Source organism: Fukomys damarensis, unplaced genomic scaffold, assembly GCF_012274545.1.
Source record: "Fukomys damarensis isolate Sample0158 unplaced genomic scaffold, DMR_v1.0_HiC HiC_scaffold_23, whole genome shotgun sequence".
Lineage (NCBI taxonomy): Eukaryota > Metazoa > Chordata > Mammalia > Rodentia > Bathyergidae > Fukomys > Fukomys damarensis.
Window position 1 is genome coordinate 46,661,154 of NW_022900935.1, and position 26,487 is coordinate 46,687,640.

A 26,487-nucleotide genomic window follows, 5' to 3' on the forward strand; every position below is an offset into this window, starting at 1 on the left:
AAGGTGAAATTTTACCTGCCCCTGAGGGAGTCCTGCGGATTTTCTCCCGGCAGCGGTAGGCTCTCTCCCTTTGTCTTACACGGATGAAACATCTGTTGCAGAGGGGCGGTGAGGCCACAAACCCCTCCAGACCACCACCACCACCAGGCCTCGCGCGGCTCCCCCGGCCCCGGCCCGGTCTGCTCTTAACCAGGCCCCAGAGCCCGCGACGCCGCGTTAAGCCTGCTGGCCCTGGGTATGCTCGCCTCGGTTTTGGGCCCATGGCCCTCCGGTGAGCCCGGGCGGGGCGCCCCCCACAACCCTCCCCCACCTTGGAAGGGTGCGAGGCATCGATCGGGGAGGGGGCTGTTGCAGAAAGGGTTAATGGCCTAGTCGCAGACCCTAATTGTCAGAGCCGAGCCCCGCTTCGTTTCAATTACCCTAAGTAGAGACTGAATGCGCAATTAACGAAGTCAGCTTGCCAACTGGAAAGCCGCCCCCCCTTCACATTGAGCAGAATACTCCACCAGCTGACTTGGGCTAAGCTATTTCCTCTTCTCTCTCCTTTCTCTCTCTCTTCCAACCCCTCCCTCTTTTTCTCTCTCCTTAATAATAAAATTATACCAAGCAGTTTGCGGTGTGGCAGGCGGCCAGAAAAGCGTTTCTTTAAACGCCGCCGTCTCACAATTAGGCAGCAAGAGGATTTGACACGCCGTGGCTGCCTGACAGGCGGCTTCCTCCCCTGGGAGCTGAGGGAGGGAGGGGGCGCCAATTCCCCGGCTCCCCCAGGTGGAACCGGGGTTGGGAGGGGCTGACTTGCTGTGCCTGCCTCCCCGTCTGTCAGGATACTGTTTTGAGGGGGTGTCAGGCAGAGAAGAGAGGTGGTTCAGCCCAGCTGGGGCCCAGCCAGGGGCTGGGGCTTGCAACTCCTGCTGTAAGCTGAGGTGTCCAGGAAGAAGGCCTTGCCCCCTTTCTGTTTGGCAGACAAGCACTCAGTGGCAGAGCTGTGGAGGAATTCAGTCTTTCTGAGCCTCCTGGACGTATTACTGACCCTCTCTGGGCTAACATCAATCCCTCTGCAAAATGGGGGGGCGGGAGTTTGAGAGAATGTGCTCTTTGCAAAGTGGCTTTTCGGGATTTATTGCTCTTGGGTGTTGGTCTTGTTGGTCCAGTGAGATAAGGCTGTATGTACTGTCTCGGACAGGAGCCAGAGGTCCATGTAGCCTGGACTGCAGACTGGGAGCTACATGCAGGCATCAGGTGACTGGTTCTCTGATGACAGGACAGTGACCTTTGGCTGAAACAGCAGGGCCACCTGAGGTGGGGAACCCCAGAGAGTTTGACAGAGGTGGGAGATGACTGCAGCTCCCTCAAAAGGGCTGGGACTTCTTCATCCTTTTCATATGGTTAGGCCCTTTTCCTCCAGTCTCCCCAGGTCCTCTACGTTCATCTCAGCAACCCCAAGCCACAATCTGTGTCTCTGCCCTCACCCAGACTCATGCTGAGTAGAAATGGACTCCATGAGGAAATGAATACAAGCACTGAAGGGGCTGCAGAGGAGAGAGCACAGACTTTGTCTTTTTCTTCCTGATAGGCTACTACAAATGTCCAGGCCCTCATCCATCAAACCTTTCCTTGGGCCTTTATCCTTTAGGGCTGTGGTGAGGATTAATTGATGCACCCAACACAGAGCCTGATGTGTGTTCTTCCATCCATCCTATCTTTGCATCCATATTTAATAGGTATCAACTGTGGATCTACTTTCTGGCCTTGGAGTTTAGGCCAAACAGAAAGCTCCTGTCCTCATCAGGATACATTCTAGTGAGGTAGGCATGTGGGAAACAGCTCACTGTACCATTAATTATGTAATTACCACTGTGATGAGTGCCACATAGGAGCCTGGCAGCAGCCCAAGAGAGTTGGGGGTGGGGCCTCGCAGTGTCTGGTGCAGATGGCTACAAAGGTCACCATCACCTCTGAGCTTCAGGCCTGCAGCGTGGGCAGCCCCACCTGTCAGCACTCCTTCCGAAGGCTGCTGAGCACCACCCTCCTGCAGGATCACAGAGTCACTGGCCTCCTCATCCAGGATGCCTACCCTCTGCTCCACTCTGGGACTTACCTGGTTTAAGCTGGTCCTGCCTCTTCTCCCAGGACCAGGGAATGTTCTAGGTGTCCCTCCTGCTCTCAAGCCTTCAGAATGAGTGCCCACTTACAGAGCCACATCCTCAGACCAATAAAGCCCTACCTTTGCCCTGCTAAATTACCCTGGCATCAGTTTTATCAGCCTTTGACATCAAACCGCTAGCCCACAGATATGTTCTCTTGAATTCTAGAGTGTAAAACACAACAAAACAAAAATCTTGGTTGGTAACATTTTTTTAAGTGAAAGAACCCTTTTTACAAAATCCTGATTTCTGAGCCAGATGTCATAACATACACTTGTAATCCTAGCTACTCTGGAGGCTAAAGCAGGAGAATTGAAAGTTCAAGACCTCTGGGCAACTTAGTGACACCCTGTCTGGAAATAAGTGGAGGGAAGCCTGAGGATATACCTCAGTGGCAGAATGGATACCTAGGATTCAGAGGTCCCACACTAAAAAATAAATCGTGATTTTTAAATTTATTTATTTTTGGTACCAGGGATCGAACTCAGGACCTTGTGCTTATGAGGCAGGCATGATGCTGCTGAGCTAAATCCCTGGCTCTCCTGATTACTTTTTAAAGGAAGAAACTCAGATGCTCTGTCACCTTGGTCTCCCGTTTCTAAGTGACAATGTTCTGGGCTAAGTGGCGGGGGGGTTCCCCAGCCCCACTTCACACCTTGGAATCAGGATTCTCAGCCCCACCTGCTCACTGTGCTCAGGTGCACTTCCTGCCAGCCCTCCAGAACTGTGACCACAGGCCCTGCTCCCCAATCCCTACCCAAATGTGCTCTGACCCTCCATACAAGTGCTTGCTCTGGATATTTTCACAGGGTCAATGTGACATTTGGAACATGATTCATTCAATAAATAATTATTGTTCTGGGCAGTGGGGATATGGCTGTGAACAACAGACGAAAATCCCTGCTCTCATGGAACTTTCTAAAGAGGAGAGACAATTAATAAAACAAGTCAAGGCTTATTAGAAGAAGGTAAGTGCTTTGAAGTCAAAACGGGGAAGGGTGTGCCAGGGGTGTCATTTCAAACAGCAGTCAGGGAAGGCCACTGGACAAAAACTTGAGCTGGGTTAGGAAGCTGTGTGAGTATTTGGTAAGTGGTATTCCCAGCAGAAAGAGCAGCCAGTGCAAAGGCCAGGAGGCCTAAGGAGGTAAAAGGCTTGCCCACGGTCACAGGAGCAGCCTTCTGACTGGAGGCCTTTGCCTGCCTTCAGGGCCAACAGTTGCACAGACCTATCTTACGCCTATCTGGGCAGGATGGGCTGGGGGCTTGGGGTATGGAGAAGAATGGTGCAGACTGGGAGTGCCTCTGGGACCCTAATTGTGTCAGTGCATCCACCTGGCCTGAGGCAAGCAGGACAGTGACTGGTGCCATCTGACCGAAGGGCCTCTCAGCATCTGCATCGTTGCAGTCACCTTCCACCTTTTCCCTTTTCTAATTTTGACAGACACCAGAGGTGGTGTTTTTTTGTTGTTCAGTGGTGAATAAAGTGATCTTTAAAAAATATGATTGTCCTCAAGAGACTGATAAGTAGAGTCCGTAATAGATGTGTGCTTGCCCTTACAGGCCCCCCAGATGGGCCCTGCTGCTGCCTCTACCTGATAGCAGGGGGTGGGGCCAGCTGGCTACCACCCCTTGTTCCCTGCCTGCCTGTCATTGGCTGCATCCCGGAAATAGGCAGTGTGGGACAGAGGGCTGGTCATGGGGAGCTGCTGCACATCTGAAGCTAGGGGCCCCCAGCACTGCTCCCAGGACACAGGCACCAGGGAAAGAGCTGGCGAGTGGGTGGGGCGTGTGGTGGGTAGATGTCAGGTGGACTAGGCCGGGACACAGACCCCATTCTGGTGGCTTAGTAGGTCTCAGCTGCCACTGCAGCTGGGTTCCTAGAGAAGCCAACTTGGGTGGTCTGTGAGGGCAGTCTTCCCAAACATCTGGAAAGTTCAGAAGTCTCTTCTTCCTCTTCAGACATCATCCAAAGAGTTCTGCCTGTCCAGCATTATCCAGGTCCCTCCCTTCCACTGCAAAGCCTGGATGAGGTCTTGAGCTTGTCTCTTGATACTCAGACCCTCAGGCCCTGTGGAGAGGGGCACACAGTAGAGCTCTCTATTGAGCATGCTCAAGTATTGCCCACATCTAGGGGCGCCATGCTGTGGACCAAGGTTGTTTCACCCTTTGGGGTTCCTTATGCCTCAGGATGTCCCCCTGCCCCTATAGGCCTTTCTGATCTGGCTCACATCCCTCCTCCGCTGGCCCCTAGCCACCCTCACATCTCCCAGAGGCCTGTGGGGGCCTCTTGGAGACTCATTCCTCCCTCCCAGACAAGCCTGGTCCTCAGGACTTGAACAGACCCCACCCCACCCCAGGACAGCAGTAAATCTGGCTAATGATTTATCACATGCATCCAAGTCTCATTTATTTATTATTCACTACCTACAACAGATGGGCAGGCCCAAGGTGGTTCCTCTACCCCTACCAGACCTATCTGCCCTATCTCCAGCCTCCTGAGCCCCTGTACATTCCCATTTTTTCCTCTGTTCTCCGTTCTTACGGCTTGAGTGGGTTGAGGTTTTAAATTTTTTCCCTGCAGCTACAAATCAGGAAATCAGGTCATAAAACAACCTTGGGTAAGTAGGTGGGATGGAACCAGCAGCCTTGGAGCTGCTGCTGCTGGGGAACAGAAAATTTCTGTCTCTTTCTCCCTCCCTCCTACCCATTCTTCTCTTTTCTTCTTCAGGATCCCCCTGGGCTGCAGCAGCTCTAGCCTACACTGTACCCATGTCCCTAACCAGTGACCCAGGCCTGGGGAGGCTCTGGGCCTAATGACCCTTCACCGAGGCTGCCCAAAGGACAATAGTTGCCATGGTGATTGTCATTCCCTTTAGTGGACCTACCTAAGGTGTGTCTAGCTGCTCAAAGAGGAGGGCAAGGTGGAATAAAAGTTCCACCTGAGGGCTGGGGTATATTGCAGCTTGGTGGCAGAGTGCTCACCTAGCATGTATGAGGTCTTGAGTTCTGTCCCTAGAACATAAAATCAAGTAAAGGTGGGGTGTGATTCCGTGCCTGGGGCAGCAGACAGGACTAGCAACCATGCCACTGCCCTTGTCTTGCTGCCCTGCACCAGGATAACCTCCAGAATGAGATCCTAGCAAGGACATCCACCATTGGCCTGGTCACTGCTGCAGCGTCGCTGTGGGTGTGCTCTGCTATGGGGTCCTAAGCGCCTCTTACCTCTCTGAATCTCTCTTGCTTGAATAAAAGGGATAGAACGATCAGTATAAAAGGAAGAAGTCTGGCCAGGCATGGTGGCAAACACCTGTAATCCCAGTACTTGGGAGGCTGAGGCAGGATGAACACTTGAGTTCAAGGCCAGGCCAGGCTCCATAGTGAGTTCAAGGCCTGCCTGAACTACATAACAAGAACCTGTCCAAAACCAAAAAGGAAGTCTGTTTGGAGGATGTACTCAGCACCCCTGCAGCACAGGAGTCTGTGGTGAAGGTGCGCCCAGACCCACCCTGCCATCAAGGGTGGCTTCACCTTCAGCTTCACCTTCAGCTGCTGGCTTCACTCTGGAGAGGGTGTGGGGGCCTCATCCCCCTCTACATACAATGTCATACAAGAACCTGTCCAAAACCAAAAAGGAAGTCTGTTTGGAGGATGTACTCAGCACCCCTGCAGCACAGGAGTCTGTGGTGAAGGTGCGCCCAGACCCACCCTGCCATCAAGGGTGGCTTCACCTTCAGCTTCACCTTCAGCTGCTGGCTTCACTCTGGAGAGGGTGTGGGGGCCTCATCCCCCTCTACATACAATGTCATGGCTGTGTAAACCATTGACAGCTGCTGGCTTCACTCTGGAGAGGGTGTGGGGGCCTCATCCCCCTCTACATACAATGTCATGGCTGTGTAAGTGGCTTGGGGCTGGTGAACCCTGCTGCTGTGCCAAGGAGAGTCCTGGGGCTCTGGATGTGATGCCTGGGCCCTAGGCCCAGTGCTCAGATGTATGGCCTGGAGCTCCTGCCAAGCCGAGCTTGGCCGTTCCCCTCTGTGCTGTAGCCTGGTAAGACAGGCTTCCGTGGCTCTGGTGCTTGGATGCACGGGGCTCCCTCTCTTTCCTGCCTCTCTTCCAGGTGCAGCAAGAGAGGCCTTGGCCAGCCGCAGAGCCCTTGGTGAGGGCAGGAGGAACCCTGTGTGTGAGGGGTGCACTCTCCTGACAGCCCAAGCCACAGGCTGCCCCCTTGGCCACTCCGTCCCCTCCCCCATGTACAGAGGTCACCACTGCCCTGCCAAGCAGCCTCTTTTCTGTCCCCTCCTCTCCCAATCATGCTGCCCACGCCAGCCCTGCTGCTTGCCTTCCCCCCCTCCATGTCCTTTCCCAATGCTCTTGAAAAATAATCATAATCACAATAATTAATAACAACAGAGCCCATGGCGGGCTGAAGCTGCTCTTAAAGAGGTAGCGTCCTATTTCTTCCTGGCAGAGCCAGTGGGACCTTGGCAGGCAGCTCTGAGAGGCAGCTGTGATGCTACCATGCCTTTGTTCCTGCATCCTCCCTCCATCTGGGGTTGGAGGATGGTGTTGGGGCGAGTATTTCTTGCCTGTGTCCATCAGGCACTGGGCCTCTTATATTTTAATTGAACTGTCTTTTCTTAAAGATAGATGTTTCACCACATCCAGCTGCTCGGGTGTATTGGGAAACCCGCCTCTAATCCAGCTTGGCTAAATTAAAAGACACAGCAGCTGGACTGATTAAACAGGGAGGGGCAGATGAGGATGAAGCAGGCAAGAAGAGGACACTACTACTGGCACACCCACCCACCCCACCCCTCTCTTTTTAAGTAATGTTTCTGGTAATGCATTTTGGAGAATGTGGAAAAAAAAATAAAAAATAAAGCCGTAGAAATGTTAATGATATCCACAGGACACTCAGCAGGAAATGAGAGTGATCTGGGACTAATAAAAGCAGAAATGTAATTTGTGCAGATATACGAGGGAGGTGCAGCCTTCAGAACAGTCCTGGGTTTGCGCATTCTGGGCTCAAAAACACAGGCCTGGGGAGGGCTTGGAGCGAGTGATGCTATGCTCTTAGCCTTGGAGCTGGACTTGCTGGGAAGGGGCCACAAGCCAGCTCCTGAGCAGAGGTGGGCTTCACCTGAGCTCGGGCAGCTTGAGAGGAGCCCACGAGGCTGGCTAGTCCCGTCTGGGCCTGGGGTGAGAGTTGCCCAGCTGGCAGGAGCTGCTGCCAGTTCCTCTAGTGGGCATGTCCTGAAATGCTTTTTCTGAGCCACCAGGGCCCTGACTGAAGTGGGTCAGAAGGGCGGGTGGGCCACTCCTCACTCCTCCTTGGGGACACCTGTGGTGGATCTGGAGAGGAGGGCATGAGGCTCCCACAAGCTTGGTGGGGTGGGGCTTGCTCTGGGGTCCAAGGGCACCTTGCTCTGTGGCTGGGTCAGGCAAGCTCAGACCCCAAGGCAGAGAGGTGCTTTGGGCTGGCTCCCCGGCAGGTGAGCCTGGGGCTATCCTGGCAAGCTCCTGGGCTGCCTGGATGCCTGGTTAGATGGATGGAGGTCTCCCCTCTGCCTGCTCCTTCCTGAGGTCCATCCCAGACCCTGAATGAAGGAGGCGTCTTTGAGAATTCAGGCCAAAGAGGAGGGGTAGCAAGCAGCTGATTCTCCCTTCTGGGTCATTTCCCTTCGTTCATCCCCTGACTCTGCGTCTTTTCTCTTTCTCGTTCCTCTCCCTTTTCTCACATCTGGGTAATTCTTTTCTCCTCCTATCCCTTTCCCTTGCATTTCTTCCCAACCCCTCAAAATACCCTGGAATCTCTGTAGTGGGAGGCAGGCCACTCCTCCCTCTCCCAGTGTTTGGGAATGAGAACCGGAAAGTCCCCCTCTCCCACCCCAGAGCTTGGGTCACACAGGCCAAGCAAGGCTTTCTTTCTGCCCCTTTTGGTTGCTGGGTCCAGTCCTGAGCCCTCCAAAACTGAGGGCTGATGGTCAGTCCCTTATCATGACTCCTCTAACGGCTTGCCTTTCCCCTTTCTTTGTCCTCCCCTTAAGGATCATCTGGTGAGGTAGTTTGAGAAACTTTAACCTAGGCATCCAAGTCTGGCCTGGGTTGTGAACTATCCAAGTCTCCCACCCTGCCCTGGGTCATTTTCAGACCCAGGATCCTGCTTCAGAGTAGATTAGATCCTGCCTGGACCTAAAATCATAACAAGTTGGACTCTTGGGTGCCACTTGCCCTGGCCTTGACCTGGGAAGGCCTGGAGGGACCCTACCAGGAGGGACAGGGCTGCATCACACCTGCATGGAAGGGCTAGCCTGGTGTGCTTCCAATGGCCACAGGACTGTCTGTCCCCATTAGTATGCACTCCCTCACTCTGGCCACGCAGTCTGTTTATGCACCTATGATATCAAGAACAGGAGGCAGGTGCTGCCATCCTGTATTCCTGGGAATCAGATGAGGGGACGTTTTATGTCTACAGTGGCTCTGCAGCCCCCAGTCGATGTCTGCTGGAAGGAACAGACAGAGTCCAGATGGTGTGGCAGTGATAGGGAAGGTGTGTGCAGGAGAGCCTCTGTGTGTGTCTGTCTGTCTGTCCGTCTGCCTGCCTGCCAGCCAGTCTTAGCTAGTGTCCTCTCCCAGGCAGGGCAGGGGCATGGGCCCCCAGCGTGGCTGGGTCATGCCTGAGCGCAGCCACACAGGGACAAAGATTACAGGATCCAGCCAGCCCCAGGAGACAGCAGAGCCGGAACTGCTCTGTGAAATGCTTTTGAGCTGTCTGGAAGGACTGGGAGTGGTGGATGGGGGCGGAGGGGAAGAGCTGGTCAGCAGGAGGGTGGACAGCCACTCCTGGTGGCCTGGCTCTGAGCAGCTTGCTTTGCACCTCCCACCCTGTGGTGGCTGTCCTTGGCAGGGCTCAGCTGGGAGTGCTGCGGTGTCAGGAATTATGGAGCATACCTCCCCGACACAGAAGTTGTCGATATGTGCACAGCTGCGGGGGAGGCTCCAGCCTGTGGGCTGTGTGTGGGGAGCGGACGAGGTAGGAGGTAGCTGGGAGGGATACTGGTTGAAGCAAAAGGACAAGGACATGGCCCATCTGAATTGCTCTCCCTCTGCTCCCCCCTCTCCTTTTCTTTTCACAGATAACCAGCCCGAGTCATGCAGTCTTTTAGAGAAAGGTGTGGTTTCCATGGCAAACAACAGAACTACCCGCAGACCTCACAGGAAACATCGCGCCTGGAGAATTACAGGCAGCCGAGTCAGGCTGGGCTGAGCTGTGACCGGCAGCGGCTGCTTGCAAAGGACTATTATAATCCGCAGCCTTACCCGGGCTATGAGGGTGGTACCAGCACACCCTCTGGCACGGGGGCTGTAGTGGCCACCGAGAAGTACCACCGAGGCAACAAGGCCCTGCCCTCACAGCAGGCCCTGCAGGGGAGGCCAGCTTTCCCTGGCTATGGCAGTGTCCAGGACAGCAGCCCTTACCCAGGACGCTACTCTGGCGAGGAGGGCCTACAGGCCTGGGGTGCCCCACAGCCACCACCACCTCAGCCTCAGCCCCTGCCAGGGGGTGTGGGCAAGTATGACGAGAACTTGATGAAAAAGACAGCAGTGCCCCCTGGCAGGCAGTACTCAGAGCAGGCCACCCAGCTTCCCTTCCGGACTCACTCCCTGCATGTCCAGCAGCCACCACCACCGCCACCCCAGCAGCTGCCACAGCCCCAGCAGCCCCTGGCGTATCCCAAACTTCAAAGGCAGAAACTACAGAACGACATTGCCTCACCCTTGCCTTTTCCCCAGGGTGGCCACTTTCCGCAGCACTCCCAGTCCTTCCCTGCCTCTTCCACTTACTCTCCCTCTGTCCAGGGTGGCACACAGGGTGCTCACTCTTACAAGAGTTGCACGGCGCCGTCTACCCAGCCCCATGACAGGCCACTCACCGCCAATGCCAGCCTGGCTCCAGGGCAGCGGGTCCCCAACCTTCACGCCTACCAGTCGGGCCGCCTTGGCTATGACCAGCAGCAGCAACAGCAGCAACAGCAGCAGCAGCAAACTCTTCAGAGCCGGCACCATGCCCAGGAAACCCTCCATTACCAAAACCTTGCCAAATACCAACACTATGGGCAGCAAGGCCAGGGCTACTGCCAGCCAGAGGCAGCCGTCAGAACACCGGAGCAGTACTACCAGACCTTCAGTCCTAGCTCCAGCCACTCCCCTGCCCGCTCTGTGGGACGCTCGCCGTCCTACAGCTCCACTCCATCGCCCCTGATGCCCAACCTGGAGAGCTTCCCATACAGCCAGCAGCCACTCAGCACCGGAGCCTTCCCCACAGGGGTCACCGACCACAGTCACTTCATGCCCCTGCTCAATCCCTCCCCAACGGATGCCGCCAGCTCTGTGGACACCCAGGCCAGCAACTGCAAGCCCATGCAGAAGGACAAGATCCCTGAAAACCTGCTGTCAGACCTCAGCCTTCAGAGCCTCACGGCTCTGACCTCACAGGTAGAGAACATCTCCAACACTGTGCAGCAGCTTCTGCTGTCCAAGGCTGCTGTACCACAGAAGAAAGGGGTCAAGAACCTTGTATCGAGGACCCCAGAGCAGCACAAGAGCCAGCACTGTAGCCCTGAGGGCAGTGGCTACTCAGCTGAGCCAGCAGGCACACCACTGTCTGAGCCACTGAGCAGCACCCCACAGTCCACCCATGCTGAGCCCCAGGAGGCCGACTACCTGAGTGGCTCTGAGGACCCGCTGGAGAGAAGCTTCCTCTACTGCAGCCAGCCCCGTGGCAGCCCTGCCAGGGTCAATAGTAACTCAAAGGCCAAGCCTGAGTCTGTGTCCACCTGTTCTGTGACCTCACCCGATGACATGTCCACCAAATCTGATGATTCCTTCCAGAGTTTGCACAGCACTCTGCCACTGGACAGCTTCTCCAAGTTCGTGACAGGTGAGCGGGACTGCCCCCGGCTTCTGCTCAGTGCCCTGGCACAAGAGGACCTGGCCTCTGAAATCTTGGGCCTGCAGGAAGCCATCGGTGAAAAGGCTGACAAGGCCTGGGCTGAGGCACCCAGCTTGGCCAAGGACTCCAGCAAGACTCCCTTCTCACTGGAGAACCACAGCGCCTGCCTGGACTCCGTCGCCAAGAATGCATGGCCACGCCCTGGGGAGACAGAGACCCTTCCTGATTCCTTGCAGCTGGACAAGGGTAGCAACGCCAAGGACTTCAGCCCAGGGCTCTTTGAAGACCCTTCTGTGGCCTTTGCCAGCCCTGATCCCAAGAAGTCAACTGGTCCCCTCTCCTTTGGCACCAAGCCCACCCTTGGGGCTGCCACTCCAGACCCCACCGCAACAGCTTTTGACTGCTTTCCAGATACAACTACCACCAGCTCTGCAGACAGCGCCAACCCCTTTGCCTGGCCAGAGGAGAACCTGGGTGATGCTTGTCCCCGATGGGGACTGCACCCCAGTGAGCTTGCCAAAGGCCTGGAGCAGGGCGGAAAGGCCTCAGATGGTGTGGGCAAAGGGGACAGCCGCGAGGCTTCGGCCTGCCTGGGCTTCCAGGAAGAGGAACCCCCTGGGGAGAAGTCAGTCGCCCTGCCCAGGGATTTCAAGCAGGAGGAGGTGGGTGGGATGAAGGAGGAGGCGGGCGGGATGCTACAGTGCCCCAATGATGTGAGTAAGGCCGACCGGTGGCTGGAGGACAGCCGGCACTGCTGCTCTGCTGCAGATTTTGGGGACCTGCCACTGCTGCCACCCCCAGGCAGAAAGGAGGACCTGGAGGCTGAGGAGGAGTACTCCTCCCTGTGTGAGCTGCTGGGTAGCCCAGAGCAGAGGCCCAGCATGCAGGACCCACTGTCACCGAAGGCCCCCCTCATCTGCACCAAGGAGGAGGTAGAAGAAGTACTGGACTCCAAGGCCAGCTGGGGCTCCCCATGCCACCTCTCTGGGGAATCTGTCATCTTGCTAGGCCCCACCGTGGGTGCTGAGTCAAAGGTCCAGAGCTGGTTTGAGTCTTCCCTGTCCCACATGAAGCCAGGGGAAGAGGGTTCTGAGGGAGAGCGGGCTCCAGGTGATTCCACCGCCTCAGAAGCCTCGGTGGCCCAGAAGCTAAACAAGCCAGCCGTGCCTGAGGCACCCATTGCTAAGAAAGAGCCTGTGCCCCGGGGCAAAAGTTTACGGAGCCGACGGGTGCACCGGGGGCTGCCCGAGGCTGAGGACTCCCCGTGCAGGGCACCAGTGTTGCCCAAAGACCTCTTGCTCCCCGAATCCTGCACAGGGCCTCCCCAGGGACAGCTGGAAGGAGCCGGGGCTCCAGGTCGGGGCACCTCAGAAGGTATCCCCAGGATGTGTACACGCTCCCTCACAGCCCTGAGTGAACCCCGTACACCTGGACCCCCAGGCCTGACCACCACACCTGCACACCCTGACAAACTGGGGGGCAAGCAGCGAGCTGCCTTCAAGTCAGGCAAGAGGGTAGGGAAACCTTCACCTAAGGCTGCATCCAGCCCCAGCAATCCAGCCGCCCTTCCCGTGGCCTCAGACAGCAGCCCTATGGGCTCCAAAACCAAGGAGACAGACTCGCCCAGTACTCCTAGCAAGGACCAGCGCTCCATGATCCTCCGGTCCCGCACGAAGCCCCAGGAGGTCTTCCACACCAAGCGGCGGCGGCCTTCAGAGAGCCGGCTCCCCAACTGCCGCACTACCAAAAAGCTCCTCTCCAACAACCACCTGCCCACCACGTTCAAGGTCTCCGGCAGCCCCCAGAAGGAGGGCAGGGTGAGCCAGCGAGCGAGGGTCCCCAAGCCCTGCAGCGGAGCCAAGCTTTCTGATCGGCCTCTCCATGCCCTCAAAAGGAAGTCTGCCTTCATGGCACCCGTTCCCACCAAGAAGCGGAACCTGGTTTTACGGAGCAGCAGCAGCAGCAGCGCTACAACCACCAGTAGCAATGGGGGAGATGGGAAGGAGGAGGGAGCCGAGGGCTCCTCTGCCCTCTTCCGAAGGGTGTCTTCTCCCAAAAAGACCAAGCCCAAGGCCAACAGTGAGCCCACCATGAAGCCCTCACCCCCAGAGAGCCCCGATCCCTGCATCAAGCTCACCTCACGGGCGGCCTTCCAGGGGGCCATGAAGACCAAGGTGCTGCCGCCCCGGAAGGGCCGGGGCCTGAAGCTGGAGGCCATAGTGCAGAAGATCACCTCACCTGGCCTCAAGAAGTTCACATGCAAAGTGCCAGGGGCCCTTCCAGGGACACCTCTGAGCCCAGCCCTCCCGGAGAAGGATCAAGGCGGCCTCAAGAGTGCTGGGGGCAGCCCGGCAAGGGCAGAAGAAGGTCTGGTAAGCGTGGGTACCGGGCAGAAGCTCTCAGCAGCTTTGGGAGCTGACCCATTATGCAGAAACCCGGCCAGCAGGTCCTTAAAAGGCAAACTCGTGAACAGCAAGAAACTGTCCTCCACTGACTGTTTCAAAACTGAGGCCTTCACATCTCCGGAGGCCCTGCAGCTTGGGGCAACTGCCCTGGCGCCTAAGAAGAGGAGCCGGAAAGGCAGGGCTGGAGGCCTCGGACTCCCCAAAGGCCCACTGGAGAAGCGGCCCTACCTTGGTCCAACTCTGCTTCTCAGTCCCCGAGACAGGGCCAGCAGCACGCAAGGGGCTGGCGAGGACAACACTGGTGGAGGCAAGAAGCCAAAGACAGAGGAGCTGGGCCTGGCTTCCCAGCCCTCTGAGGGCCGGTCCTGCCAGCCCCAGACGAGGGCACAGAAGCAGCCCGGTCATGCCAACTACAGCAGCTATTCCAAGCGGAAGCGCCTCACCCGGGGCCGGGCCAAAAACACCAATACTTCGCCCTGTAAGGGGCGTGCCAAGCGGAGGCGGCAGCAGCAGGTGCTCCCCCTGGATCCTGCAGAGCCTGAAATCCGCCTCAAGTACATTTCCTCTTGCAAGCGACTGAGGGCAGACAGCCGGACCCCTGCCTTCTCACCCTTTGTGCGGGTGGAGAAGCGCGACGCATTTACCACTGTATGCACTGTTGTCAACTCCCCGGGGGATGAGCCCAAGCCCCACAGGAAGCCTTCGCCCTCCACCTCCTCTTCCTCATCTTCATCCTCCTTCTTCTTGGATGTGGCTGGGGCTTCCCTGACCACACTCCCTGGAGGCTCCACCCTGCAGTCACGGCCCTCCCTGCCTCTCTCCTCTACGATGCACCTGGGGCCTGTGGTTTCCAAGGCCCTGAGTACCTCTTGCCTTGTTTGCTGCCTCTGCCAAAACCCGGCCAACTTCAAGGACCTTGGAGACCTCTGTGGACCCTACTACCCTGAACACTGCCTCCCCAAAAAGAAGCCAAAACTCAAAGAGAAGGTGCGTCCAGAAGGCACCTGTGAGGAGGCCCCACTGCCCCTTGAGAGAACACTCAAGGGCCTTGAGTGTGTGGCTGCCACTCCTGCCGCTGCTGCCACTGGTTCCGGGAAACCCCCCAGGCTTGATGTCCCAGCTGACCCCGCCAAGCAGGGCTCACTGCGCACCAGTGCCCGTGGCCTGTCCCGGCGGCTACAGAGTTGCTACTGTTGTGATGGCCGGGGTGATGGGGGTGAGGAGATGGCCCCAGTCGACAAGAGCCGCAAGCATGAGTGCAGCAAGGAGGCCCCCGCAGAGCCTGTTGGGGACACCCAGGAGCACTGGGTGCATGAGGCCTGCGCTGTGTGGACCAGCGGGGTCTACCTGGTGGCCGGGAAGCTCTTTGGGCTACAGGAGGCCATGAAAGTGGCCGTGGACATGGTAAGAGGCCAGCCTAGTGGGGTGGGGAGTTTGGGGGTCCAAAACACAAGCTGAAGGCAGGCACCCGGGGAGCCTGGACTCTCTGGTGCTGCATTGTCACAGAGCACCGTCCACAGGTTCCAGAGCTCCTGGAGGGAACTGAGTCATATCTGAGGTTCAAACAGGATTCATGAGCCGGGGATTTAGCTCAGTGGTTCCGCCACCTGCCTTGCAAGTGCAAGGTCCCAAGTTAGATCCTGTACCAAAAACAACCCCAAAACAGGATGCATGCACCCAGCCATTCCCTGGAGACTTCCCACCACAGTTCATGACCAGCCTGGCCAGTGCCCCACTCATACGCCCCTGGCACCTTCTAGCTTTGGCCCCATGCCAAGATCAGAGATGCTGGGACCCAGACAAGCTATGAGGCTTCCCTCAGTTAAATGCCAGGGCAGCAAACTGCTGCTCTGGATGGAACTGGGGCTCAGGGGAGGACCCCTCACTCATATAGGGCTAAAGCAGGGGACTCAGCATAACCCTCCCCTTATGTGTGTTGGAGGGCCAGGGTCACTTGCCCACGCAGTAGGGAAGGGCAAGCCAGGGCTTCTCCACCTTTGGTTCTCCGCTGCCTGGCAGGGAGATCTGGCCAATGAACATCTGTGACTGTTGGGAACCACCCTGTGCTCGCTGTGGGCCTCAGCCATTGCTACCCACCTCAAGGAGTGTGGCATGTGCTGAGGTTCTGCCTGTCCTGCTGTTAGAGCAGCTCCTGACCCACATGCAGGCCTTCACGTCCTGCTTTGTGAGAACTAGTAGCATGGCTGGCTGATGTCTTTATACCAGTGACTCATGCTGGAGCTCTGCAGGTCACTTGGTGCTGGCTCCTCGAGCTCCCTCTGGCCAAGACTCACAGCCTCTGTACAGCTACGTTCAAGGCAGCATTAGCCAGCAGCAAGGTAGGGGTCACAGAAGCATCATCCAGGTGGGGGTGGGGGCTGCTTTCTCCAAACACCCCCCAGACACACTCTCAGGAGGCTCCGGTGCAATGACCTCCTTGGAGCCGCACCAGGCGCAGGAGCTGGGTTCTCATACACCAGCTCTGTGCTGCCCTGTCTGGAGTCCCCAGTCGCCACTCCTTCCTTCCTGTCTGCTTCCTCCCTCCTTCCTTTCCCTTCTTCCTTTCTTTCCCTCCCTCCTTCCTGCCATTGCTATGTGCATCTGGTCTCCAGGGGGAGCCAGAGAACCTGTCTAGGCTGGGACTGTGCACTTGAGGGACCATCTGGTGACCAGGCCGAGCCGGAGCTGCCCCTTGACCTGTCTGAGCTCCCCTCTCCTGGCCTGCTGCCCACCTGCTGCCCACAGTAGCCCCTGCACCATACCACACGGCCACATGTGCCTCTTAACGCTCCACAGTTCACTGGGATGGCTGGAGAACCTCTCCATGTTACAACCTCCTGCCTACCTCTTTCTTACAGGCTTAGCATCCCTCACCTCGCTGGGGAAGGCCCAGCCTGTATGCCCAACCGATGGTGGCCCCATGTGCCCTGCATCTCCCCGTCTTCCCTTCTCAATTTTCCCACCCTTCTGCTTCCTTTTAGGTCACTGACTCCTTGAAGCAGGCTCAAGTCTATACTGTTGTTAACACAATGAAAACCCAATGATCACCTTCCCCTGCCATCCACATCAGCCACGTTGAGAAAGTACCCTGCACACTATGGCCTTGGCACTGGCCTGATGGAGTGCTGTCTCCCCTCCCCACACTCATATTCCCCAGGCCCTTATGCCATCATCTCTGTGTCCCCTGCACCCCTGGCTGGCCTGAGAGGACAGCAGTGAATATGGATGGAGCCCCTTGCCTGCCTCAGTCCATGCCAGTGCCCATGGGTCACCACTCAACCTACACACACACACCCGCACAGTCTTGCTGGACTAAGGAGAAAGTGCCCTCCCCCGAGTGTCATCCAGCCAGGGCTAGAACCTGCCCCACCCATCCCTGTCTGCTGGCCAAGCTCCAGAAATGGCCTGGCAGCCCCTACTGCTGGGAGCATCCCAAGAAGGCCAGGAAGGGAAGCACACCTGAGAAGGTGCTTGCTGGTCACCAAGGGCATCTCCCTGCCAGAGATGGTCCTGGCCCTGCCTGGGGTTGGCAGCTGAGTGTGACTGGAGACAGAGAGTTGCTCGCCTCAGCTTCAGGGGTCTTGCCACAGTGCACCCTCCCTGGGGGAAAGCCAAGCTGTCCTTACAAAACACCCTGGAAGGATGGGCAGGATTTGGTCTTCCCAAGCTCCACAGAGAGGAACCCTCAGGGTCACAACTGCTTTCTGCCTCAGTGACATCACACTCCTGTGGAGTCCAACAGACCCTGGTTAGATCCCATCTCTGCCAAGAGCCGGTTCTGTAACTCCAGGAAGGCACTTGTCCTCTGTGAGCCCCAGAAGCTGAATCCATCACAGGACTTCGAGATTGTGCAGGTGGTCCGTGACCTGCCTGGACACAGCAGGGCTCAGTGTGCAGCTGAGGCCCCAGCCCCACCTCAAGACACCTGTGGTACTTTGGCCTCCCTCTGCTCTCTGGAGGACAAAACTGTGAGCCCCCAGGGACACCCCTCTTCCTTCAGTTCCCCCCACAATACCTGCCCTCTATGAGTCTTGCCACACCTATCTCCCGGGACCAGTCTGCCCCTATCCTAGGCTTCCCCGAACCCTGCCCTTAATATCACAATGAACCCCCACCTCTTTCAAGATGAGGCCTGGCCATGGGATGCTGAGGATGGGGGATACTGGTGCGGTCAGGAGGCCAGTGTTGCCTCGGCCCTGGTGTGGGCCTCTTGACCAGCTGGGGCAGAGTTCAGGGCCACAGCCCTGAGGGGTGGCTGGGGTCAGCAGCACCTGAGCCTTGTCCCTCTGTACCTCAGTTTCCTCACATCTCCAATAGCCTTTCAAATTCATGCCTCAGGGGTTGCTGGGGGCCCCAGCACAGGTGAAGTGGAGAGAGGCCGTCAGCCAGAGGGGCCCCAGAGCTCCCCTTAAACGTCACAGCGCCCCAAGGTCCACTGTGGATGAGAGACTCATGCTTCATCACCCCTTTTTGGGTGAGGAACTTGGGAATGTTAGGTCCCAGTTCCCCAGGAGCCTTTCCCAGACCGGATGGGAAGGAGGCCTGACTAGAGGAAACTGGCCGTCCAAAGGCACTGCAAAAACCCAGTGTTCTAGAATGTTTCTCAGCTCCCATCCCACTTCTGCTCATGGCCTCCCCGGGGTGCAGGGTTTTGGGGAAGAGCCTGCTCCTGCCCCTGGCTGCATGGGTTGGTGACTGTGACTCTATACTCTAGCTCAGCTTCCAGGTCTGGGGCCCAACTGGAGGGGTAAGTTTGCAGGCAAATCACCACCCCTGCACTTTTGTGCGTAACTGAGAAAAACAGCAATGTTACAGGGCTTCCAGCCATTCTGGCACAGAGCAAGTGACTGTTACCTGTTTCTGTGGGTTGGCCCCTGGGCATGCTCTGGCAACCTGATGTCCCTCCCTAACCCTTGAGTTTGGCTTTACCTTCTTAAGACCTTCCCAGCCCGCCAGCCCATCCTGGCCATGTTCCACTCTGAGAAGCCAGGCCAGGATAGGGCAGACGCGTGCCGGCCAGCATTGGTTCCAATGAAGTTAGCATCTTGCGGGGAGCACTGTTGCCTCCTCCAGATCTGAATCCCCATTCATCCCAGGGAGAGTGACCGTCAAGTCCTGGGGTAAGACAGACAGTACTCCTCCTGCTACTGTACTAGCCTAGAAGGGAAGTCTTACTCTTATATCCTTATATCCTGACATAAAGTAGGGTTACTGAGAATCGCCCATCTCAAGGACTGTAATGAGCCAAGGCAAGGACCCTCCACGGCCCACAGGAAGTGCTTGGCCACTACTGGTAACCCTGGTGGTGCCCCTATTCAGCACGCTAGCCTAGGGTGCCGAAGAATGCCGCCTCATGGCTGGGCCTCCATCCTGCTGATTCTCAGCACCATTTTGGAGAAAGGGATCTGGGATTGCAGGAACCTGTCTGGAAAGCACGAGGACTTACCTGCTTTCCCTCTCTCTTCATCAGACATGTTCCAGCTGCCAGGAAGCTGGGGCCACCATTGGTTGCTCCTACAAAGGATGCGTCTACACCTACCACTACCCATGTGCCAGTGATGCAGGTAAGGGCAGCTCGGGAACAGGAAAGCCTGGGGGCCCGTCAGAGCAGTGCAAGGCCCTGGGCCCTGGTTCTCCAACCCAGGCCCCATGTGACCTCTGGTTACCTCCTCTCACCCCAGCAACTTTTTAATTGTTTTAATTTTTTGTGGTGCTGGGGATTGAACTCAGGACCTTCACATCAAACTACATTTCCAGCCCTTTGTAAAATACATTATTTTGAGACATAGTCTCAACAAAATGCCCAAGCTGGGTTTGAACTTGAGATCTTCCTGTCTCAACCTCCTGGTGCTAGGATTACAGGTATGTGCCACCACACCCACCTGTCCCAGCAATTCTTTATTTCTTCATCTTTCTCTCTAGCTACACCTAGGCTGGGCAATGCCAGAAACATGAAAATGAGTCCATCTCTGCCCACCTGATTGAGGACTGCCCAGAACAATGAGAGGAAGGCAGACATTATTATATGAAGAGCTGTTATTACCAAGGGGTAAAAGGGATCTCAGAAAGGAAAAGGACATTGGGGCTAGGACTTTGGAAGGTTGAGTAGGGTGTTCACTGAGCAAAGGAAAAGTTTACACTACAACATTTAAAACTGATTAAGTTGGGGGAGATGGGTTTCAAAGCAGAAACAGGCCAAATGTTCTTCAGCGGGCTACAGGGAACCCTTGGGGAAGGTTTTGAGCAGGGCCATGGGGTCTAGAGGTAGGCCTAGGCTTGTCTGTGGCCTCACATCCCCTACTCTTCCTCAGGTTTGCTCCATGGGCATTTTCTAAGCCCCTAAGATTGCCTGAAACACAGTGAAAGACTGAAAAGGGTTAGTGAGATCCAGAAACCCCAGAGCCCTCCTCAGCCAGGTGGGGAATTGGAGGCTCAGAGAGAGGTCTCTTCTTTGGCCTAAAGAAAGCTGTTGTTGGCTGAGTAATTTTAGTCACTGATGTCAGCAATATTTTAAGGAGCTGTAAGACCAAGCCCTGGGGGCTGTTCTACCCGTGCACGAGCAGGCGGTCTGTAGGAGTTTCTGCGCTTGCCTCCCATCCGTGCCATGGAGACTGATACAGTCCCTTTGTCCCAGAGCCGTTGGCAGCAGAGTGAAGTAATGAGAGCTGTCCAGGAAGCATAGACTCAGACCTTTTCTGAGTCGGGCTCCCAGACTTCTGTGCCGCCACCTTCCATGATTCCCAGCTCTAGCCTAGAAGGGGAGAGGTGACCATGACCCTGCCTTACAGTAGACAAAGCCTGTCACTCTTCCCACACCCCCATAAATGCCCCTCCCCACCCAGTACCCTGCTAGGCCCTGCCCTGGGCTGAGGGGACCGAAGTCTATACCCAGCCGACTGGCTGAGTCCTAGGCCAGCATCAGCCCCAGGCCTGCCTTGGAGCACACACAGGACTTTGAGTGGTGACAGTTCCTTGGCAAGATGGAGCTGCCAGTGGCAGGCAGGGAGGGACGGCTGGAGCAGAGCCATGGTGGGGTCTCTTGATGCTGCAATCTGAGCAATGTGAACCAGATTCCAGTGGGGACTCAAGTCATTTACCGGGCACATGGCCTCATAGCAACCATAATGGACTGCACCCCTCCCTGTGGAAACTGACAGCACCCCACGTGCCAGGGTCCGCACTGTCCCCAGCCCACAGCCACACAGCAAGGCACTGGCAGAAGCAGGGTGCCTGGCTCTCTCACTCTCTGCTCTCCACTCTTCTTCCCCCAGTTCTGCCCAGGGGTCACCTTGGAGGCCAGCAGACTTACAGTAGACAGTAGTGCAGACAGAATGCCATGGGAGAAACTCATCCCCTTTAAACTGGGAGGGGAGCCAGGAAGACTGGCGAGTGGAGATGACATTTGAGCCTTAGAAGGATCAGGTGAAGTGGGCAGCAGCAAGACTTATGTACCAGGCTTCGAGCAGTAGAGTATTTGCTTGAAGTGAAGTCTTAGCAGGCTTCTCCACACAACAGGAATCTGTAGAGCCAGGGGGACCTGATGCCGGAAGAGGGTTGGGAAGATGAGACACTGCCACGCTCAGGCTGAAGAGTCCAGGTAGGAGAGGACGGTTGCCTAATGCAGATGGAGGCACTAAAGCCACAGGACTTGGTGTAAACTCGTGTCAAGCCTGACATCAAGTTTCCCCATGTGGGAGAAGGAGCGAATATAAGCAGGGCCGGCAGAAGTTAAAGGGAAACTACTGCTGTTTAGTGATTGACTTTTCCAGCCCCACCTTATCGGTGAAAACACCAAAGGCACAAGTCAGCTGGCACGCTCTGTGAGGGGCGGGAGGCCCTAGGGAGGCATTGGTGGGCAGTCAGTCTGCATGTGGTCTCCTCATGCAGCCTCCTGCCAGCAGCCCAGTCCTGACACCGGAAGTCACAGAGTAGAGAATACATGTCACCTCTCCATCAGAGCTGGGCACTGCAAGGGATGTCTGCCTGCCACAAGGACAGGCTGCATCTGAGGCATCTGCAGAGACACTAAGGGAGGGAGCTGTCCCAGAGGGTTTCAGGATGGCCACTGGCCAGAGGGGGCTCATCAGAGCCCCAGAGGGACAATGGGAGTTTGATATGCTGAACAGTTGGTGGTGGAGGAGGGGATCCTCAGGAAACAGGTTCTGCAGCCAGAGCAGTGAGGAAGGATCCAGATTCAGGAAGCCGGGAGGACAGGGGAGAGAGGAGCTAGGGGAGCTGTTTTTCCAGGGTCTTGGCAGGGCCCTCTGGGATGGGGTCTTGGTGCTGCAGGACCTGGGCTGCCCTTGGCTGTCACCTTCAACCCCGCACTGCTGCCGTGGACCCCTTCCTCTTGCTTGCTTTCTAGTCTTTGTTAAGGAGACCCCACTTGGGAGGCTAGCAGGGACTCCCGAGAGAAGGCAGAGGTTATCACACTAAGGTGTCCTGTCTAAACTTACCCTACCCAACATCAGGCCACCAGCATACCCAGGTCCGAGACTCCAGGAGAGGGGCAGACACTGATGCCTGACCCTTCCTGACATTTCCCCTCCCATGCCCAGCATGGGCCATGCTGGCTGACTGCTGAGCAAGCTGGTGTAGAAGTGGCTTCTAGAGGCCTGAGCCCTGTGCCCTGCTGCCTGCCAGCAGTCTGTGTGTCAGCCTAAAACCCGTGAAAAAGTCTCTCTCAGGTCCAGGACTGTGTCTGGCTGCCCAAGCACAGGACAAGGAAAGCCAATGGCTTCCTCCAGCCAGTGCTGGAGCGCAAATTTCATGGGCAGCTCTTGGGTGGTAGGCACCCAACTTCCAGCAGGGTTAGGCAGGAAAAATGAGAGAGAGCTTCATAGTCCCACAGCCACCCTGCCCTGCCCTCAGGCTGCAGATCGGTTCCCCCTTTCCACCCTGGTGCCACCGCAAGTCAAGCTGGAAGAATGCACCAGGGAAGAGTGAGGAGCCCAGAAGGGGGTCCGAGCATGTTGGGTGGGGTATCCGTGGAAAAGCTGGGGTCTCCCTGGGTGGGAGCGGGCAGAGGAAGAAGATGTTGCTGAAACATCGGCACACCCTGGCCAAGGCGGCCATGAGGACCGGCCGTGTTTGCCATCCTCTGCACCTGCTCTGTAGTATGCAGTGCTCTGGGAACCCACACTTGCTGAGATTTGCTCAGACGTGAGACCTGAGCAACCTCCAACCCCAGGTCCCTGTAGGAACAAGCGCCTGCACCCTGAGCACCTGTGCCACACACGTGGGGCGAGCTTTATACTCTTCACCAGTGCCCATGATGGACACCCAGTAGACGGCAATGCTCATCATACGGATGCGGAGACCAAGGCTCAGAGGAGCTGACCCATTGGTCACCAGATGACACCCCCTGGACATCAGTCAGCCCTCTCTAGAGGACAGGCATTCATCCCTCAGAGCCTGCCTTCCAGTGGGGAGGGCAGACGAGGAGTAACAGAAGTGCAGACCAGGCTGTTGTAACAGGAGATTGTGACCGGTGTGCAGGGGACGAGGAGAGAAAGCCTCGGGTGAGCAGAGGGGCTTCTGCTTTAGGGAATCTGGGGAGATCTACCTAGTGACAAGAAGGAGCTGTCCCTGTGGGAAGGGGGGGTCTAGGATAGAAGAAGTCAGGTGAGAATAAAGAACAGGGAGGAAGGGGGAGGCAGAAGGTTGCATCACATTCCTGTGATGGATGATGGGATTCATCTCAGCAACGGCCTACTTCTTTTTTGTTTGTTGTGTGTTTTGTACTAGGAATGGAGCCTTGTGTACGCTAGCTAAGCTTGCACTGCATCACTGGGCTGCACCCCAGCACTGCGTTCCTTCTTTGAATACAGTCCCTCTGCTGCCCAGGACCTGGTGTCAGTGGGCTCCCTCCCTCAGTCGGCTGACAAGCGCCAGCAGCCGCCCCCGCCCTGTCTAACCACTGAAACTTCTCTTTGGTCACAGGTTGCATATTCATCGAAGAGAACTTTTCTTTGAAATGTCCCAAACATAAGGTAGGTGACCACTAGGACCCTATTCCCTCCTTTCCTTTACAAGCCCCTCCCTTGACCTGCAGACCCCAGCAGGGCCCACCCAGGAGTGCCCCTCCCCAGCCTACCTAGTCCAGCAGAGGGGCAGGTAAGCCCAGGCAGGTCAGAAAGGTCGATTTGTCCATCAGACAGGTCCCTAGGGAGCCCTCCCTTGTGGGTGAAGAACCAAGAGCCATTCCTGGGATAATCTCCCATAACCCTCTCCAAATGGGACAGGGGGAGGACAGGCGGGGGTGGGAGGAGGCACGGGACCGGGCGGAGGACACGCTGGCGAAGGGGGACAGAAGGAAAGCAGGGGAGGGGCCCATTGCTTTTACTGGGTAAAGACCTCAGCTGACTGCAGCAGGGCTAGGGGGCGGAGCCTTGTGGGCAGGGTCGTAGCAGGGGCGGGATCAGCACCTCTTGGCTGTTGGCTGTCGGAGACCTAGGCTAACCGGCTGTCTGCTGTTCTCTTGCAGAGGCTGCCGTTGTAATCCACCAGCAGCCGAAGGAGCCGCCGGAGCCCGCCTGCCGCCTGCCGCCGAAGGAGAGGAGCCTCCTGGAGTTGCTCCCAGCGTGCGTCCAGAGCTGATCCTTGATCCGGGTGCCGGATCTTGGATCCGGCCGCTGAGGGCCCAAGAGTGTGGCCCCGGGTTGGGGAGAAAACCTGTTCCGGTGTGCCCTGCTCCCGGAACCGGACAGCACAGGGCTTTTTTACCCACAGCCCTGGAGCCATGCTTGCAGAGGGGAAGGCGTGGAACAGCCAGACTCCTCCAGGCACCCAGTCTTCGGCGGGAGTGGGAGAGGCTTTGGCCTGGGGACACTTTTTTACCCCAGAAGTCCTAGGATGACGTGGCACACATTCCTCGAGGGTGCTGCCGCCACCCCAGTCGGTTGTGGCAAGTGGCTGGGCCCCTGGGGTTAGGGGTGGGGTTTCAGATGACCCTGGAAGAGGCGGAGGGTGGCTCCAGGCTCCCCGGATGAGGTAGAGGAACCAAGGCCTTTTAGGAGAGGGCCAGGTGGGCGGGGGAGGGGGCCGAGGCTTTGGAGCAAACCTTTCGGAATTTGTCCAAGCATGCTTCCCACCCAGCCTTTGCCAAAGCGTCGCGCGGCTTGGGCAAATCTGGGGTAGTTGTGGGCCTGCGCTCAGCGGACGCGGCTCCCTGGGTGCGGACGGGATCGGGGGACCCTTTGGCTTCTGTTCATAACCTTCCCAGTTCTCCACCCCACCCCTGGAGCCCAGACTGGAGCCCAGCAGAAAAGGCTCGACCGGACGACCCGATGAGCCCACTCCGGCGGATGCAGTGGCCTCCTTGCACCACCACTGGTCTCTTGGGATTGCAGCGCCACTTGGCACGGGAGCAGGGACAGCGCTAGATTCGTGTACAAAACCTGTGTACCCCTCTATATATATGTTACATAGAATGTATATATGTTGGGAACATGCTCGCTTCTCCCGTGTGTCGCCGCCGTGCGTCGTGTGCCCCGCAACCCAGAGCCCCACCCGGGCCCTTGCCAGGCAGGGAGCTACTGCGATGCCTTTCCCCGTGCAGCCACCACCGGCTCGGGCCAGTCCGTCCGCCTGTCTGTCCGTGTCTTCAGCTCTGTCCACGCTTCGATAGGCCTAAGGCAGCTCCCTCCCTGGGGCTGCCCTAGCAACTTCCTGTACATATGACTGTAAAATGGTAAACGTGTGTATTATACCTGGCCTCGTTATATAGTGTATATATATGTATACATATACATATATATAATATATATGAAGACTGTAAATGTTAAGACGACTAGTGTTCTTATTAGTATATTGCTTCACACTGAAGATTGTGTGTATCGAGCTGTTTCTAAAAGATGTTTATTTTCCTTAAGAGTAAAAAAGTCATTGCATTCAGAAAAAAAAAAAGTCAATAAAGAAACGACGATTGTTTTGGAAGTCTGCAACCTATGGATTCCGACCAGACCAGGCTTTAGGTGGGGTATGGGGATGGGGGGAGGCATCAGGGAAGATGGAGTTCTCCCCTTCTGTGTAGGAACAGGAGACCCTGCTGCCATTTCTCGTGACTGAGCGGGGGTGTGTGTGTGTGTGTGTGTGTGTGTGTGTGTGTGGTGGTACAAGGGTTCCCGGGTGTGCAAGGAGGTGACCAGGGGACAGCTGGTGAGGTGGTGGGGGGAGCGCGATGGTCCAGACATACAGGTTGTAGCGGTCACAACCTGCCCTTGAGGGCCCCGCCTCTGTTCCCAGTGACACCCTGGGGCATGGTGGCGGTGGCGAGAAGGGAAAACTGAAACCATCCAGCCCTAACGGCTGAAACGTGAGCTGGAGAGCAGTTCGTCCCTTTCGATGGGTGGGGGATGGGACGCTCTGGTCAGCATGGAACAAAATCTAGGTTATAAATAATTTCATTTTTTATTGTCTGTACAAAACTTCAACCTACGAAAATAAAAGTTTGCAAAAGGCAAAGAAGCTCACGAGCCCCCAAGGCCAGGAGGGGGCTCACCCGGATCTACACTATGTACAAGTCTTCCCAGAATGCAGAGAGGCGTTTCGGTGCAGGGGCCCCCTCTGCTCAGGGAAAGGCGCCCCTCTCCTCTCTCTAGACAGACCAGAGAAAAAAGCCACTTAGGCGCTTGCTGAGCAAGGGGTGACAAATGCCGGCCCTAAGCCTGCTATTCCCGAGCCGGCCACCAGAGGGCAGCACCATCCTGGCGGCCGCTAGTCCAGTAAAGCGTAGGCCGCACAGAGCAAGACACAAAAGTCCCACAGGGTCTCCCATGCCCAGGGAAGCACAGCCACGGGTGGGGCGTGGAGACCGTGGGCGCCGCTGGAATCTAGCTGGAAGTGACGGTGGTTCCGCCGCCCAGGCGCATCAGCATCTGCTGGCAGTCGTGCAGCAGCCGGCGATCACCGAGCTTCTCGAGCGTGCGCGCCGCCTCGGCCAGCATTCCCACGCGCTGCCCCGGGGCCGACAGGAAGCCGGGCG

The 26,487-nt window shown here is 56.8% G+C and overlaps 2 protein-coding genes across 5 annotated transcripts in view; one reads left to right on the forward strand and one right to left on the reverse strand.

Moving 5' to 3' along the window:
* Rai1 (retinoic acid induced 1) overlaps nucleotides 1–25,384 on the forward strand; it is a 27,384-nt gene extending 2,000 nt beyond the window's left edge. The window contains exons 1-5 of one of the 3 annotated variants that reach the window (XM_010637414.3): nucleotides 5,012–5,034; nucleotides 9,281–14,906; nucleotides 18,973–19,066; nucleotides 23,445–23,494; nucleotides 23,989–25,384. In XM_010637414.3, the coding sequence (XP_010635716.2) occupies nucleotides 9,297–14,906; nucleotides 18,973–19,066; nucleotides 23,445–23,494; nucleotides 23,989–24,003 (5,769 nt within the window). In that variant the 5' untranslated portion in view covers nucleotides 5,012–5,034; nucleotides 9,281–9,296 and the 3' untranslated portion in view covers nucleotides 24,004–25,384. Of the gene's footprint in view, nucleotides 1–5,011; nucleotides 5,035–7,611; nucleotides 8,695–9,280; nucleotides 14,907–18,972; nucleotides 19,067–23,444; nucleotides 23,495–23,988 lie in introns of those variants that run through there. The other 2 variants (XM_010637415.3, XM_010637412.3) reach the window with 2 other exon arrangements.
* Nucleotides 25,385–25,469: 85 nt separating this feature from the next.
* Srebf1 (sterol regulatory element binding transcription factor 1) overlaps nucleotides 25,470–26,487 on the reverse strand; it is a 21,162-nt gene continuing 20,144 nt past the window's right edge. For both annotated transcript variants that reach the window (XM_033767319.1, XM_010637416.1), the window contains exon 19: nucleotides 25,470–26,487. This exon ends at the window's right edge or, in 1 of these variants, runs on beyond it. In XM_033767319.1, coding sequence (XP_033623210.1) covers nucleotides 26,336–26,487 — 152 coding nt within the window. In that variant the 3' untranslated portion in view covers nucleotides 25,470–26,335.